Source organism: Chenopodium album, chromosome 13 (assembly GCF_948465745.1).
Source record: "Chenopodium album chromosome 13, dcCheAlbu1.1, whole genome shotgun sequence".
In the NCBI taxonomy this organism is placed as follows: domain Eukaryota; kingdom Viridiplantae; phylum Streptophyta; class Magnoliopsida; order Caryophyllales; family Amaranthaceae; genus Chenopodium; species Chenopodium album.
The window spans coordinates 46,824,165-46,837,134 of NC_137846.1; the positions used below are offsets into that span (position 1 = coordinate 46,824,165).

The window sequence follows — 12,970 nt, forward strand, 5'->3', positions numbered from 1 at the left end:
AATCGCTAATATCTTTAATCTCTCCCTAGAAAATATTGTAAAATTTTGATTATAATAATGTACTCATCGAGACGAATAAAACTAAATCTCATATGACTAATTTCCCATAATATTTTATAGTGAAACAATTATAAATGAGATTAACATTTTAAACCGAACGAGTATATTAAATAAACGCATAGGCAAAAGACTTATTTTGATCAATAAAAAAACATGATTTGTCATTTCTTTTTTGAATTAAAAATTTAAATTGTCACATAAGCAAAATTAGTGAAAAAGGTTTGGGATTTTAAATTCAAGCGTCACATAAAATAAATAAAACAACAAAAGATAACTTTAGTGTTAAAATTAAAAAATTATCTTATGATATTAGAAATTTTATCCGTATATTTAATGAATGATCTTCCTAAATATATACAATTTTAAATAAAATAAAATGATTACTAGAACCGTGCATCGCACGGGCTTACATCTAGTATATATATATAAAGGGGAGTTTTTCCCAAGTTTTTAGAGAGCCACATAGGATCTAATTTTCTTAGTGCGTCATGTAGAATTTAAATTTTAGTAGTAGCCAGTTAAATAAGAGATTATTAAAATCTTTTATAATTAAATAATTTAAATGCCACGTAAGCAAAATTGGCGAATGAGATTTTTAAATTTAAATTAATTAAATATAAAATATTATCTTTTGATATTAGGAATTTTTATCTAAATATATAACCAATTTTAAAACAAAAATTTTTTAAAAATATATTTTAAAAAATTCAAACAAATTGTGCATTGCACGGGCTTCATCTAGTAGTTTTCAATACACAAGTAATAAGTTGTTATAAAAAAAAAAAAAAAAAAAAAAAAAAGCGGATTAAAGATTGATTCATTCCAATTTCCAACTAATTAGTCACCGTAGCATAAATTACCCATCCACCTCTTAATTGTATGAAGGACACAAATTTTTTATTCTGGTAGCATACATCAAGTTCAATTCTAATGCATTTTTGAGTAAATTAAATCTTTGGCTTTTAAATGTAGGTAATTAAAGGTCCGACAACATAAATACATACATGAATAGCAGATTAATAAAGAATTCATAATGATAAAGAAAAAAACAAGGCTAAAGGCATATAGTAGAGTTGGAGTTACCTAATGTGTTGGAGACCATTTGCTTTGGAAGATAACTCAAAAATAGAGGTGTAGATGAGGGATGAAACATATTTTTGAAAAGTCTGTCCCATTTGGTTCGCTGTATTTTTCCTTCAGCCCATCGCAGAAGTGTATATGGAGTGTTGTGAGTGACGGAAAGATTGCTTCTGGAAGCGATTTCAGTCTCAGACAATAACGGATGTCAAGTGAACGCAAAGACTTGAGGCAATCAAGCCACTCTGGGAGGGCTTCCAACTTGTCACAAAATTCAATTTCAAGACTTTGAAGGGTAGTCAAGTATTGAAGGCCCTTTGGCAGATGTACCAGTTGTGGAAGTTCATTGAAGCTCAAGTCGGACAGGACGTGAAGGGCTTTCCATGGAAACCCTTCCTCTTCTTCCAGTTTCAGGTTATGGCATTCCCAAATCGATAGTGTTTTCAAGTTGGTGAGACACTCTATTCCTCCTCCTGACAAACTTTTTAACTTTTGGCAAGACAAAAACTTAAGACTATGAATGGAAAATGCGTACTTCTGATTATACTCTTGTACAGAACTCGACAAACTCTGGACCTCCATGTTAAGCAATGTGAGATGATGAATGCTTTGTATAGAATCACGGAAAAGGGACTTGAGTATTCCTAAATTGTCTGTTTTTAATTCCCACAAATCAAACACATCAGAATTATTGTTGTTGCTGCTTGATAATGAAGAGCCAGCAGAGGTGGCCGTTGCATCATCTCTATGTCTACAAAATGTCAGTGCTTCGTCGAGGCCACATAAGGTAAATTTTTTCACATGTGGACAATCAGGAAAACATTTCAAGCTTTGGCAATTCCAGAGGAACAAAGACTCAAGTGACGGAAACGATGGTACAACAGCAGCACCACCACTATCATCCTCCACGAACTCTACATTGGGCATTTCTATGAGCGTAAGATATTTGAGATGCTGTAGTTGACTCATTGCTGGCAGATGTTGCAAATCACGAAAATACACTAGTGAGATTGTCACAAGCCGTGGGAGAGACATTGCTAGTTTGGCTGCCCATCTTGGCAACGTCACACCTTCATATCCTGTAATTCTAATCTCTCTAAGATCATGGTGGGGTTCGAGTCTTTCTAGCAATCTTTCTTTTAAAACTACTGGGTCATCCTGCTGATACAAATGGTTGATTCGGTGTGATCTAACCCAGATGTTTTCTTGTTCTATCAACAAAACCTTGATATGTTCCTTGTTTAATAAATATGATCCCTCCTCAGAGTTGTTCAAATCGTATGCATATCCTCTTTTAAGTTCAATTTCAAGTCTATTTCTAAGGTTAATTAGAGGCATCAAATCTCTAAGTTGACCCATTTGGGTTTTTTTTGAACTTTTTGGACCCAATACAAACGTTGTAAGGGTACAAAGACCAGTCATACTATCCATTCCAACAGGCATATGAGTCAAGCTATAGCAATTAAATGTATCTAAATGCCGAAGATTGACTAGTTCCCTCAAGTCCTTAGGCAACTCTTTTAGTTGCAAACATGATCTTAAGTTCAATACCTGCAAATTATACAGTCTAGTAATTGACTCAGGAAGTGTCTTCAACTCTATATTATAAGAGAGATCAAGATACCTTAAATGCAAAAGGTTCTTTATTGTACTTGGTAAAACTTTTATACTAAAATGGTGCAAGTCCATTACCCTCAGGCGCTTACATTTTGCTATTACAGTGGTCATTGACGATTCACAATTCAGCTGACGTATAGAAGGCCGAAGAAAGGTACGCAATCCCCTCAACTTCCCAACAGTATCACTTGTACAAAGCAAGGAGGGACGCCATATAGAAAGGGAGAGATGACGTTTTCCTTCAAGAACGCTTTTGCTAGTCTCCGTTAAGCACAACTCCTTTCCTGCTACTTCTTGTGCAAGATCGTGAATCAAATCATGCATTCCACATGAATAAATTTCACCATACGAATCCCTTTCAATGTCTTGAAAAAAACATCTGTTTAATAAAATCGAAAAATACTCCTCACCAACATCTTCTATGCTCTGCATGTCATTCAACGGCTTAAGATAGCCTAATGCAGACCATAGACATATCAACATATTTTTCACAATGGCATAATCCTTAGGGAAGAGTGCACAATAACTAAAACAACTCTTTAACTGAGGAGGAAGATGATGATAACTAAACTTCAATATTGGCATTATGCTCTCTTCACCTCGGTCCATTTCAGGCAACTCAATGCTCTGAAATAATTTCCACTTGCTTTTGTTACAACCATACAACATGCTCCCTACGACCCTTATAGCCAAGGGAACATTTGCACATTTTTTCACAATTTCTTTACCAATGCAAACAAGGTCATCATCTACCACTTTACTCTCGTGGTTAAGTGATATCCTCTTAAACAAAAGCCAAGAATCATCGTCAAGCAAACCTCTTAATGCATACATTGGATCGTCCCCTATAGCTCCTCCCACCTTTTCTGAGCGTGTAGTAACCACAATTCGGCTTCCTCTTGCACCTACCTGCAAGAACTCCCTCAACTTAAGCCATTCATCACGACTTTCGTTCCACACATCATCTAGAATAAGAAGATACTTTGTCCCTTCTATTCGTCTTCTAACTTTTCTCTGCAACCCATCAATTCCAAGATCACAAGGATCTTGCTCGGCGGCTGACTTTAACATCCTATGGAGGATTTCCTCAATAGAAAAGTCATCAGAGACACAAACCCATAACTTCAATTCAAATGCACTTTTGATCCTACCATCATTGTACACTAGTTGAGCAAGAGCAGTTTTCCCCAATCCTCCCATCCCGACGATGCTCACAAAAGAAACACTATCAATTGACTCTCTCAGCAACATGTCTATAATGGCCTCCTTATCGATATCTCTCCCAATTATACTATGTTCATGCACATAAGACCAGGTTTCCTCTTTTCTCTTAACAGCTCTATACACATTACTAAACCCAAAATCTGCACGATCTTTAGCAACGCTATCCAGCTTCTCTCTAATCTTCTTTATCTTTTGAGATGTACTAACAGCAAAAAGAAACTGGTTTTCACTGGAGAAGAAAGCACGTACCGTTTTGGAGATCTTACCATGAGGCATCCTTTTCTGTCTCTGAGCAATTGTGGCGAATTCATCAAACAAGTCATCAGCATCATAGACTGCATCCTTGAGTTTGTTAAGCCAATCTAAGCCTTGACTGTTGAGCTCCTGCTGCTTGGACTCCGCATCAAGGAGGACATTCTTGATGGTTTCAACAGTTCCGCGAAGAGCTTCAAGTTGAGATTGATACCCAAACATACAGCACAACTCTCTTAATTCCTTGCATTGTAGTGCTGAAAATAGAGTTTGCGCGACACTCAACACCATACCTGTGGCCATTTTCTTTGTTCCCTCGCCTTTCTGAATGAAAATAGATTTGAGATTGTATGAATCACAATAAAGTTGCTGATTATAAAAACGGTACTAAACAGCAGGCTCTTTAGTAAAGTGCTAAGAAATTCTATCACACTTTCCCCTGCTTTTTTTCCACTAACTATGAGAAGTAATTGAGGTTAGTAGGATTAAAGTTAGCAAATGCAACTGTGCAAGTTCATTGATATGAAATTCAAAGAAACGGGTCCCTCACTCCAGTGCTTTACTTCCTTTTATTGACTGCCTTAACATTAATTTTATGATTTTATCTAGTGGCGCCGAAAGTTAACCAGACATGAAACCAGCGGGATTAAATTGTTTAACAACCTGTTTGAGTGATTAAAGTTAACAATGGGGAGGGGACTAGAACCTAACCACCCAGAATTGATTCCCAAATCCGAATTAACCCAAAGGGTGAACCGGATGTAACACCAAAAAAAATGTTAACATGATAAAACATGTTAATTGCACCTCCTAATTGTATGAAGGGACACATATATAAATATATTACTGTTATATGTGATATCAACATTCAACATACTTCTTGGCATGCATGGTTACGTATGATTAGATGTATAAAGTATAATTTTGTTCACATTATTTTGAAAATTTGAAGCAACAATCAGTTTCTTGTGTTTCTTGTGCACTTCATATCGTATTGTTTTATAACTTTTGGCTTCTCTTTGGATATTCTCGTCATCTTAAGCAGCTTCATTGCGCCTCTACTTAGTTATTAATAAAAAAAAATCATGAATATCAAGCAAGGTTATACAAACAGGTAACTTTATAACCTTGGTTACCTGTCTCTTTGATGTATCGTGTCAGGGAACATGGCTATCATTAGCAGCTTGATAATCAAGAATTTCAGCCTCAAAGACAAGATGCAGATTCTTGAAGATGAATTTGATACTCTGACAGCTCGAGCATCTGATATCAGGTCTGAGTTGGAAATTGCTGAGCTACCATCTAGGAAAGAAACGAAGAAGAGAATTGAAGTTGAGCACTGGTTGAAAAATGTTAGAAGTAAAAAAGTTGGAGATGCCATATGGTTTTGGGATAGAACCTCCTTTGGTCTTGTGAAGTGGACTCCCTGTCCAATATGCTGTCAATAATTAGAAAAAGCTACTCGTCCTAGATGACATGTGGCAACATTTTCCAATATTGCAGAGTTAGTCGCCAAAGAATGTGGAGGTTTACCACTTGGGATTAGGACAATGGCTCGAAGCATGAATAAGGTGCTTGATGTATATGAATGGACCAATGCACTTGTATTAATACAGCAGCAACTATTCCCAAACCTGCAAGAGATTGAGCTTGTGAACTGTCCTTACATGACAGAAATAATAGCAGGCAATGAAGATGAAGGAGCTACAAGGGGTGATAAGGATAGCCTCCTTTCATTCCCAAACTTGAAAACTATATCACTATGTAACATGCCGAATTTGGAGAGTATCTGTAGAGGACTACTGCTGTGTGATTCTCTTATCAAGTTGAACAAGGAGGGCTGCCCTTTGTTGAAAATGATCCCACTCTCCCTGCCCTTGCTTTGTGATTCTTCTGAATGCACACTTCGTCGTCTTCCTACTGATATAGAATGGTGGGCATCTTTGGATAAAAACTATCCCAAAGATGTTAAAGTCCTAAGACATCTTCTTATTAAAAGATCTGTTCTGAAATTTAGAGCTACTTAGTTTTGGCTTGTAATATCACTTGAACATGTGTATAACATATCTTATTCTAACATAAATTGGTTATGTATTAAGAACTTATCAGTTGATTTGTAATGCTAATCAGGATTTTGGCCTTCTGATTTCGTCTTTGATTTGTAGCATTCTGAATGATTGTTTGAGATTTCCTTGTTTTTTTAAGTTCCAGAGCACTGGTTACCATACATATCAGAAAGAACAATTGATAAGCTTAGCTAACTGCCTAACTTGATGCTTACTCTTTATTGCTAGCACAGGGCCAAAATTTAAAGAAAAACACTTACTGTTCTATTCTATATTTATGCAATGTTTCAATGAAGGCTGTTCATGAATTATTGAAACATTCAAGCCCAGACATGAGATTAGAGGTTGTCGGAAATTATTTTTCCCTTGATTTTCTCTTATTGATTTTCCCTTGATTTTCTCTTAATGGCTGTATTTAGTGAACAATATGGAGTATTTTAAAAAAAAAAAAAAAAAAAATTGATTATTTGGAATACTTGGTCATATTCATATATGGGTAATATACACAATTAATTACTACTTGGTCAAGTGGAATAGGCTAAGCTTATCTAGTCATACTACTATTAAATATTTATCAACTTATACATATATAAACCTTCTGCTTCAAACAGCAAATATATTGTTTAAAATCATTGACATAGTCTGGTTAGCATGGCCTAAGGAGTAAGGACTAATGGTATCGAAAAGTCATGTGAGATTATACTGGATAGTATCTGGTTTTGATTGCGCCAACATTCTATTGGTGCAAGTTGTGCAACGTAGAGGAAGCTGTAAAACCAACGCATTTGACAAGTAATTGCACCCAATACAATAACATCTAGAACAAACAATGATTAAGTCGGCTCTCCGACCTAAGTTTGAAGGTTGAAATTTCACCAAATCACAATCATGTCATACTTGTAGGCTTTAGAATAACTAGTAAAAAAATTTACTAAATACATGCTCTCTATTAAATTCGTAAAGTATAGGATTTGTTGTGCCTGTCATAAGTGTTGGGACAAGGATGGGCGTGACGGACCTTCCTGGGCATCCACCGAATCCGCCCACCTCATTGACATTCCAGATTCCATATGGTAATGAAGAGGAATAAAGGGACTTAATTTTTCAGTATCTTTTGAATGGCTACATAATAACAAAACAAATTCAATTCCATTCCCTCAATATTTGCCATTATACCGAATAAGCCAGTCAGGTCCAATATCAGAGACATTGATCCTCATGACAGTCAGTTTCACATTACTATTTTAAATTTCTATTAAGACTCAACAAGGCTTTACTAGTTCAGAGGATACATCAGCCAAAAGAGGCTGTCAATCTTTTGAAACTGTTAAGCAATACTTATATGATCTATCAAAACCAAGAAAAAGTAATTGCTGTGATGTACTCCTTCCATATTGACTTCTGAAGCCGCAAACCAAGTATATACGAAGCCAAAACAGAGGAAAAACAAAGAAAACGGCATATGAAATTAGCATGATTCTAACCCAAGTGGCCAAGTCCAGCAAATGATGTGGTCAATGACAGTTAACTTGGTTCTAAATTCCAAATCAATGAACAGGTCCTTGCAGATCTTTCCACAACAGGATTTACAGCTAATGAGGATCTAAAGAGATGACTAAGCCTTCCAAATCGCAATTAACACCTTCAGAGCAACTACTGAAATAATCATCCTTTCTTGACAGGACGAAAGACTAAAGGGAAATGACCACCTTAAAGCACTTCACACATCAATGCCATCCACTGAAGGAAATTTCAGAGGACAATGAGTTCAAATGTGATGGCTGTGAAATGTTAGGCATCGGACAGAGATACCAATGCAAGGAATGCAGTTTCAATCTGCACATGCATTGTGGCCATTGTCCTGCAAATCTTTGCTCATTTATGCACCCAAAACACCGACTTCACTTGACCTTAGTGCAAAGGTCAAGAGCCTCATTTTCCAACAAACATGCCTGTGAAGTATGTGGTAAGGGTGTAGGGGGCCTATTCTATCACTGTAAGCGGTGTGAAATTTATGTTCACCCACTTTGTAGCCAATTGCCTCAATATGTATACTACATAACAGATGTAGAGCACAATTTAGAGCTACAGTGTCGAGAAAAATCTAATTCTTGCACTGGTTGTGGGGGATACTGCAGTCACTGGTATTACAAATGTGGCAAGTGCCCTATAATCCTTCATATTGACTGTCTACTATCAAAATTTCTGCTCTCAAGACCACTACCTCTGCAAAAGAAAAAGCCATTTTCTTGGTCATCACAGAAGAAAAGGTCAACTGTGGCATGGTGGTGGTTCTGTGTAGCTTTTGTTATGGCTTTACACTTACTTCACCAGGTAATGGGATCCCAATTTCCAGCAGATCACAGATAAATGTGGTTACATAGAAGAGGTAACTCAGGTGAGTTTGAAGTTGGGCTACATGAATTATTTTACTCTTTTTTCAAATTATCCAAATACTTGTAATTACATGTACTAATATATGTTGGCCTTCTGTTATGTAACACCAATGGAGATATTTCCAGACACTTAATTTTTATAATAAATACAAACACCAAAATAAGAACTGTTAGACATAATCCTAGGATGATCAGCAAAGAACAGGTCAAAGTGATTGCAATACAAGCATATACTCCATATTACAGCTATCATAGGTTTCATATTGCAAAAGGTACCTCTACTGTATTTCAAACAGAATGAGGAACAATGAGAACCTAATAGTGTGAGCTTTATATACAGCCTTCATCGCTTGTCAGTCTTCATCGTCAAGTGCAGTGAAGTCTTCTATACCTTCAGGCTCAACAGTATTTTTATTTGATGAACGCAGTTCCTCGATTTCCACATGTAATAGAGCGTCACACACCACTCTATTAGCCTTTAATGGTTTGGGACAACCTGAAAGCAAGAGAAATTAGGTATAAATGTTACAGCTCAAAAAGGTTAGATGAGCTAAACCATAGAACTGATGATTAATACAACCTGCTACAGGGCATTTTTTCGTTGGATTATTCTTCATGAAGTGCAGAATTGCACTCTTATCATAGACGTGCTTGCAGTCCATGCTGCCAAAGGAAAAATCAGTCAAGAGTTTCAACAGCAGAGTTACAGGAAACAAACTGCCTTGAAAAAAGTTCGACTGCTTAATTCTCTTTCTTTGAGCAACAAGTCAACTTAGGAAGGAAGTTACACAAAGTCTCAAACCAAAAGACAAACTTACGCATCCAACAGTAAGTAGGTAAACTACAGAAGTTATACATGCTTTGATGAGTTAACAGACTGAGAGACCATTATTTTAACTCTCTCTAGGACTTATCTTCTACTTGAAATCAGTGAGCTTCAGAATTTTGAGACATAACTTAAGGTAGCCTTAACTCACAACCATCAAATCCTTTTCTCCAGTTATCCAATATATAGGCAGGCTAAGCTAATCACCATTTTCAAATATAATGACAATACATCTTCTACCAGGCTTGCATTCCCTTACTCCACAGCCAAAGGGATGCTACTTCTAGTCTTCAATGACAGCCTAAGTGTCTGATATACATTTTGGTAAAGTAACAAGAGTCTTGGCAGATTAAGCAGTATAAAGACAACAATAAAATCTTAAACCTTACAGAATCTAGATCATACAAGGAACTATGAAATTTACAGTCACTTCTTAATGCATTCGCTTTATTAAAAAAGTGCTGAAAACTTTGAACTGCATGCATTAATATAATAATATCTAATTGCAAATGAAATTTCTCAGCTTCAAGTGCTTTTCAGCTTCAAATTTATTGACTTACCATGGAGATGAACTTGAATATAAAATCACCAAAAGCCCACAATTATTTACTTACCATGGAGATGAACTTGAATATAAAATCACCAAAACCTACAGTTCCTAACTTGAGGTTACAATCTTAATGGTAACTCAATTTGTGGTGAAACTGGTGATCTCTACTTTATGTTTCCCAACTTCAGACCAAAAGCAACCCCTCATCACTCTCTCACACAGTCACACCTACCAAACATGCCTGTTGGAAGTTTAATCAAGGATAAGGGATACAGAGCTATTTTAGATTGACAAAACAGAGTATTATGTCCTATTATGACCAACTATCTAAACTTTAGGCAACACTCTAGACTATAAGATCCCAAAAAGGTTCCCTTATAATGACCCCCTAAAGTAGTTTGTGATAAGTCAAAGAAACTCCAGATAACTTAATCGGACAGACATGAAACACTAGTAAGAATACCATAATCCATATTAAAACCAGATATGCTGGACTTGGGGTCTTGGAAACATTGATCTTAAGCCCCAAAATCAACTCAAAAATTCAAAGAAGAGTAAACAATATTCTTTATTTTTCCAATTTGAGATAGAAAGAATTGCATCATCCACAAGCTGCAAGCGAGACAGCACAAGCCCTACCAAAAACCACAAATACAACCAAGCAGCTTCACTTCTGAAACCAGCTGACAGCAACTAAAGTAAACAAATAAAGAGGAAAAGGGGTACCAACCCCCAAGACTTTAATCAACTAAACTATTGGCATCCACACTCATGTTTCTTTTCTAACAGCTTGTTGAACTGATACAAAATATAAAATTACATCTGTCCCGCATACAAAATAAGTCATACAAGTATACAACACATGAAGAATAGATGAAATATTACCTGCGAACTGGATCTGCCAGGTCAGTAATTGACTTTCCAGATATTGGGCAAGCTGTATTTAAAATGCCTTGTGTGCTGGTCATCACAATGTCTTCTTGCTCTTCACCAGGCATTGGCTGACCTGAATGATGGACATTCTGCAAGAAAAACGTATGAAAAAAATTCAAGATATAATGTAAATAACCCAGGCATAAATAGTGAAACGTTTCTGTCTCCAATTAAGTTCTAGCAAATAGTACGTTAATCAGATATATTCTCAGTCACTTGCACAGTGAAATTCAGTTTCTGGATTCATATAATTGTATAATATGACTGACAGCACAAATTATAAGAAAGAGCATATATTTAAAATTATAATTTGAAGCTAGAGATAATAATTTCTAATATTCCTTTCCTGAAATTCTACATCATCAACATCCAATTATATAAAAGAGATACCAAGAAGATGGATCAAACAATACCCAAACAGCTTCTTTGAACTGCCGTAACATGCCAGCAGTCTGACGATTTGAAGACGCATTACGCTTGAGCCTAGAAACTTCATTTTTAAACAGCTTATTAAAATCGGTTAACTGCAAGGGGGGGGGGGGGGGGGGGGGGGGGGGGGGGGCAAAACAAAACACAGAACATTAGCTTTTTATAAAGAAATAGAGAATAATCACATGAGAAAAAGAAAAATTCGTTCAGAGAACCTCCGGGCCAGGTTGGTAATTGCTCCCAACTGATTCCATCACATTGGTAAAATTCATGGATTCTTCATAAGTGCCCAATAACTCTACAAAAGCGTCTTCAAGCTCTCTTACCTGCAACATGTTACTGTCAGTTCATGGACAGGAGCTTGTGGTGGATGGCATCATTGCATCCGAAAAAAATAAACAACAACAAAGCATAAGCATTGAACAATCAACAAACAAACACATAAAAGTATTACCAAGTTCCCTCTCTTTCAACATCCTCTAAAGCCAATAAGGACTATAAGAGCGATCACTCAAAACTTGTAAGCTTGCCCTTCAACCGATCATCCCCAAGATGATAATATATGTTGCAGAACAAGAATATATATCCCTCATTTCCTCCAAACAACTTCATAAAATAAAGCAATGATCTTTATGTAGATCACACACATATTTTCTTCCAAAAAGCGCGCCATTTAGTAACAGTATCTTGTAAGTTTATTGGGTTTTTTAGCCAAAACAGCAACAAATAATTTGATTTGTTATACCCATAAAATAACACCCAATCACCCTAATTTTATCAACATGCATTATTAAACATTCATTACATCATCTAACTAGCAAGATCACATCGTGTAATTGGTAAAACTGCTGAGAAATTAGGGTTCATAATCTTCACAATATTAAATCAACATTATGGTTCATACTGCATATATAAAGGAAAACTAGTAAAAATGACAAATTAGGGTTTAATTGCATTGTTATTTTGAAGAAATTACCTGTTCAGATCGATTGAATCTCTCCATTTCTACCGCAACTTCCCTCAACGTATTTAGGGCTTTACGGATGTCCTGAATAAGTAAATAAAAACATCAATAAAAAAGAAAATTTTAGTAAAAAGTAAGAATTAAATGATGAACAATTAAGTAAATTGAAGATGAAAAGGCAGTAAAAATTACAGAGATAAGTGGTCGATTATCGGAGACGAAGGTATCAGTAGTGTTTTTGATTCGCACGGAAGCTCCCACGCCACGGCGAGCAGCAGAGGTAGACGCCATTTTTGCCCCTTTTTCTCTTCAAGTGAGTTTCAAGGGTTGTGTTTTTGGAGGGAAACAATAAGAGAGCAATTACTCACTAACTCAAACTACTTTATTTTATACTCCCAAGTTATTGGCCTACGAGTAATTTCTAACCGGTGCCCGACTGACTGAGTTGATATCAAAGCATTAATACTATGCTACATTGCTATGTACGAGTAATCGTTAACCGGTACTCGATTGACTCGTGTAAAGTCGTAATACGAGTATAAAGATGGCTCTGGATCGTGTCTCGTGGAGTCGTGG

The 12,970-nt window shown here is 36.2% G+C and overlaps 3 protein-coding genes across 3 annotated transcripts; 1 reads left to right on the forward strand and 2 right to left on the reverse strand.

Moving 5' to 3' along the window:
• Window positions 1–1,179: 1,179 nt before the first annotated feature.
• On the reverse strand, window positions 1,180–4,533 carry LOC145575593 (putative disease resistance protein RGA1). The gene has a single exon (XM_081633437.1). It carries the CDS (start codon window positions 4,531–4,533, stop codon window positions 1,180–1,182), a length of 3,354 nt encoding a protein of 1,117 aa, XP_081489563.1.
• Window positions 4,534–7,997: 3,464 nt separating this feature from the next.
• On the forward strand, window positions 7,998–8,666 carry LOC145575594 (uncharacterized). Its single transcript, XM_081633438.1, has one exon. It carries the CDS (start codon window positions 7,998–8,000, stop codon window positions 8,664–8,666), a length of 669 nt encoding a protein of 222 aa, XP_081489564.1.
• A 145-nt stretch (window positions 8,667–8,811) lies between these two features.
• On the reverse strand, window positions 8,812–12,744 carry LOC145576734 (E3 SUMO-protein ligase MMS21-like). The gene is made up of 7 exons (XM_081634449.1): window positions 12,587–12,744; window positions 12,407–12,478; window positions 11,646–11,756; window positions 11,415–11,525; window positions 10,954–11,090; window positions 9,273–9,355; window positions 8,812–9,188 (listed from the first exon to the last, which is right to left on the reverse strand). Exons 1-7 carry the CDS (start codon window positions 12,683–12,685, stop codon window positions 9,046–9,048), a joined length of 756 nt encoding a protein of 251 aa, XP_081490575.1. The 5' UTR covers window positions 12,686–12,744; the 3' UTR covers window positions 8,812–9,045.
• Between the last annotated feature and the right edge of the window lie 226 nt (window positions 12,745–12,970).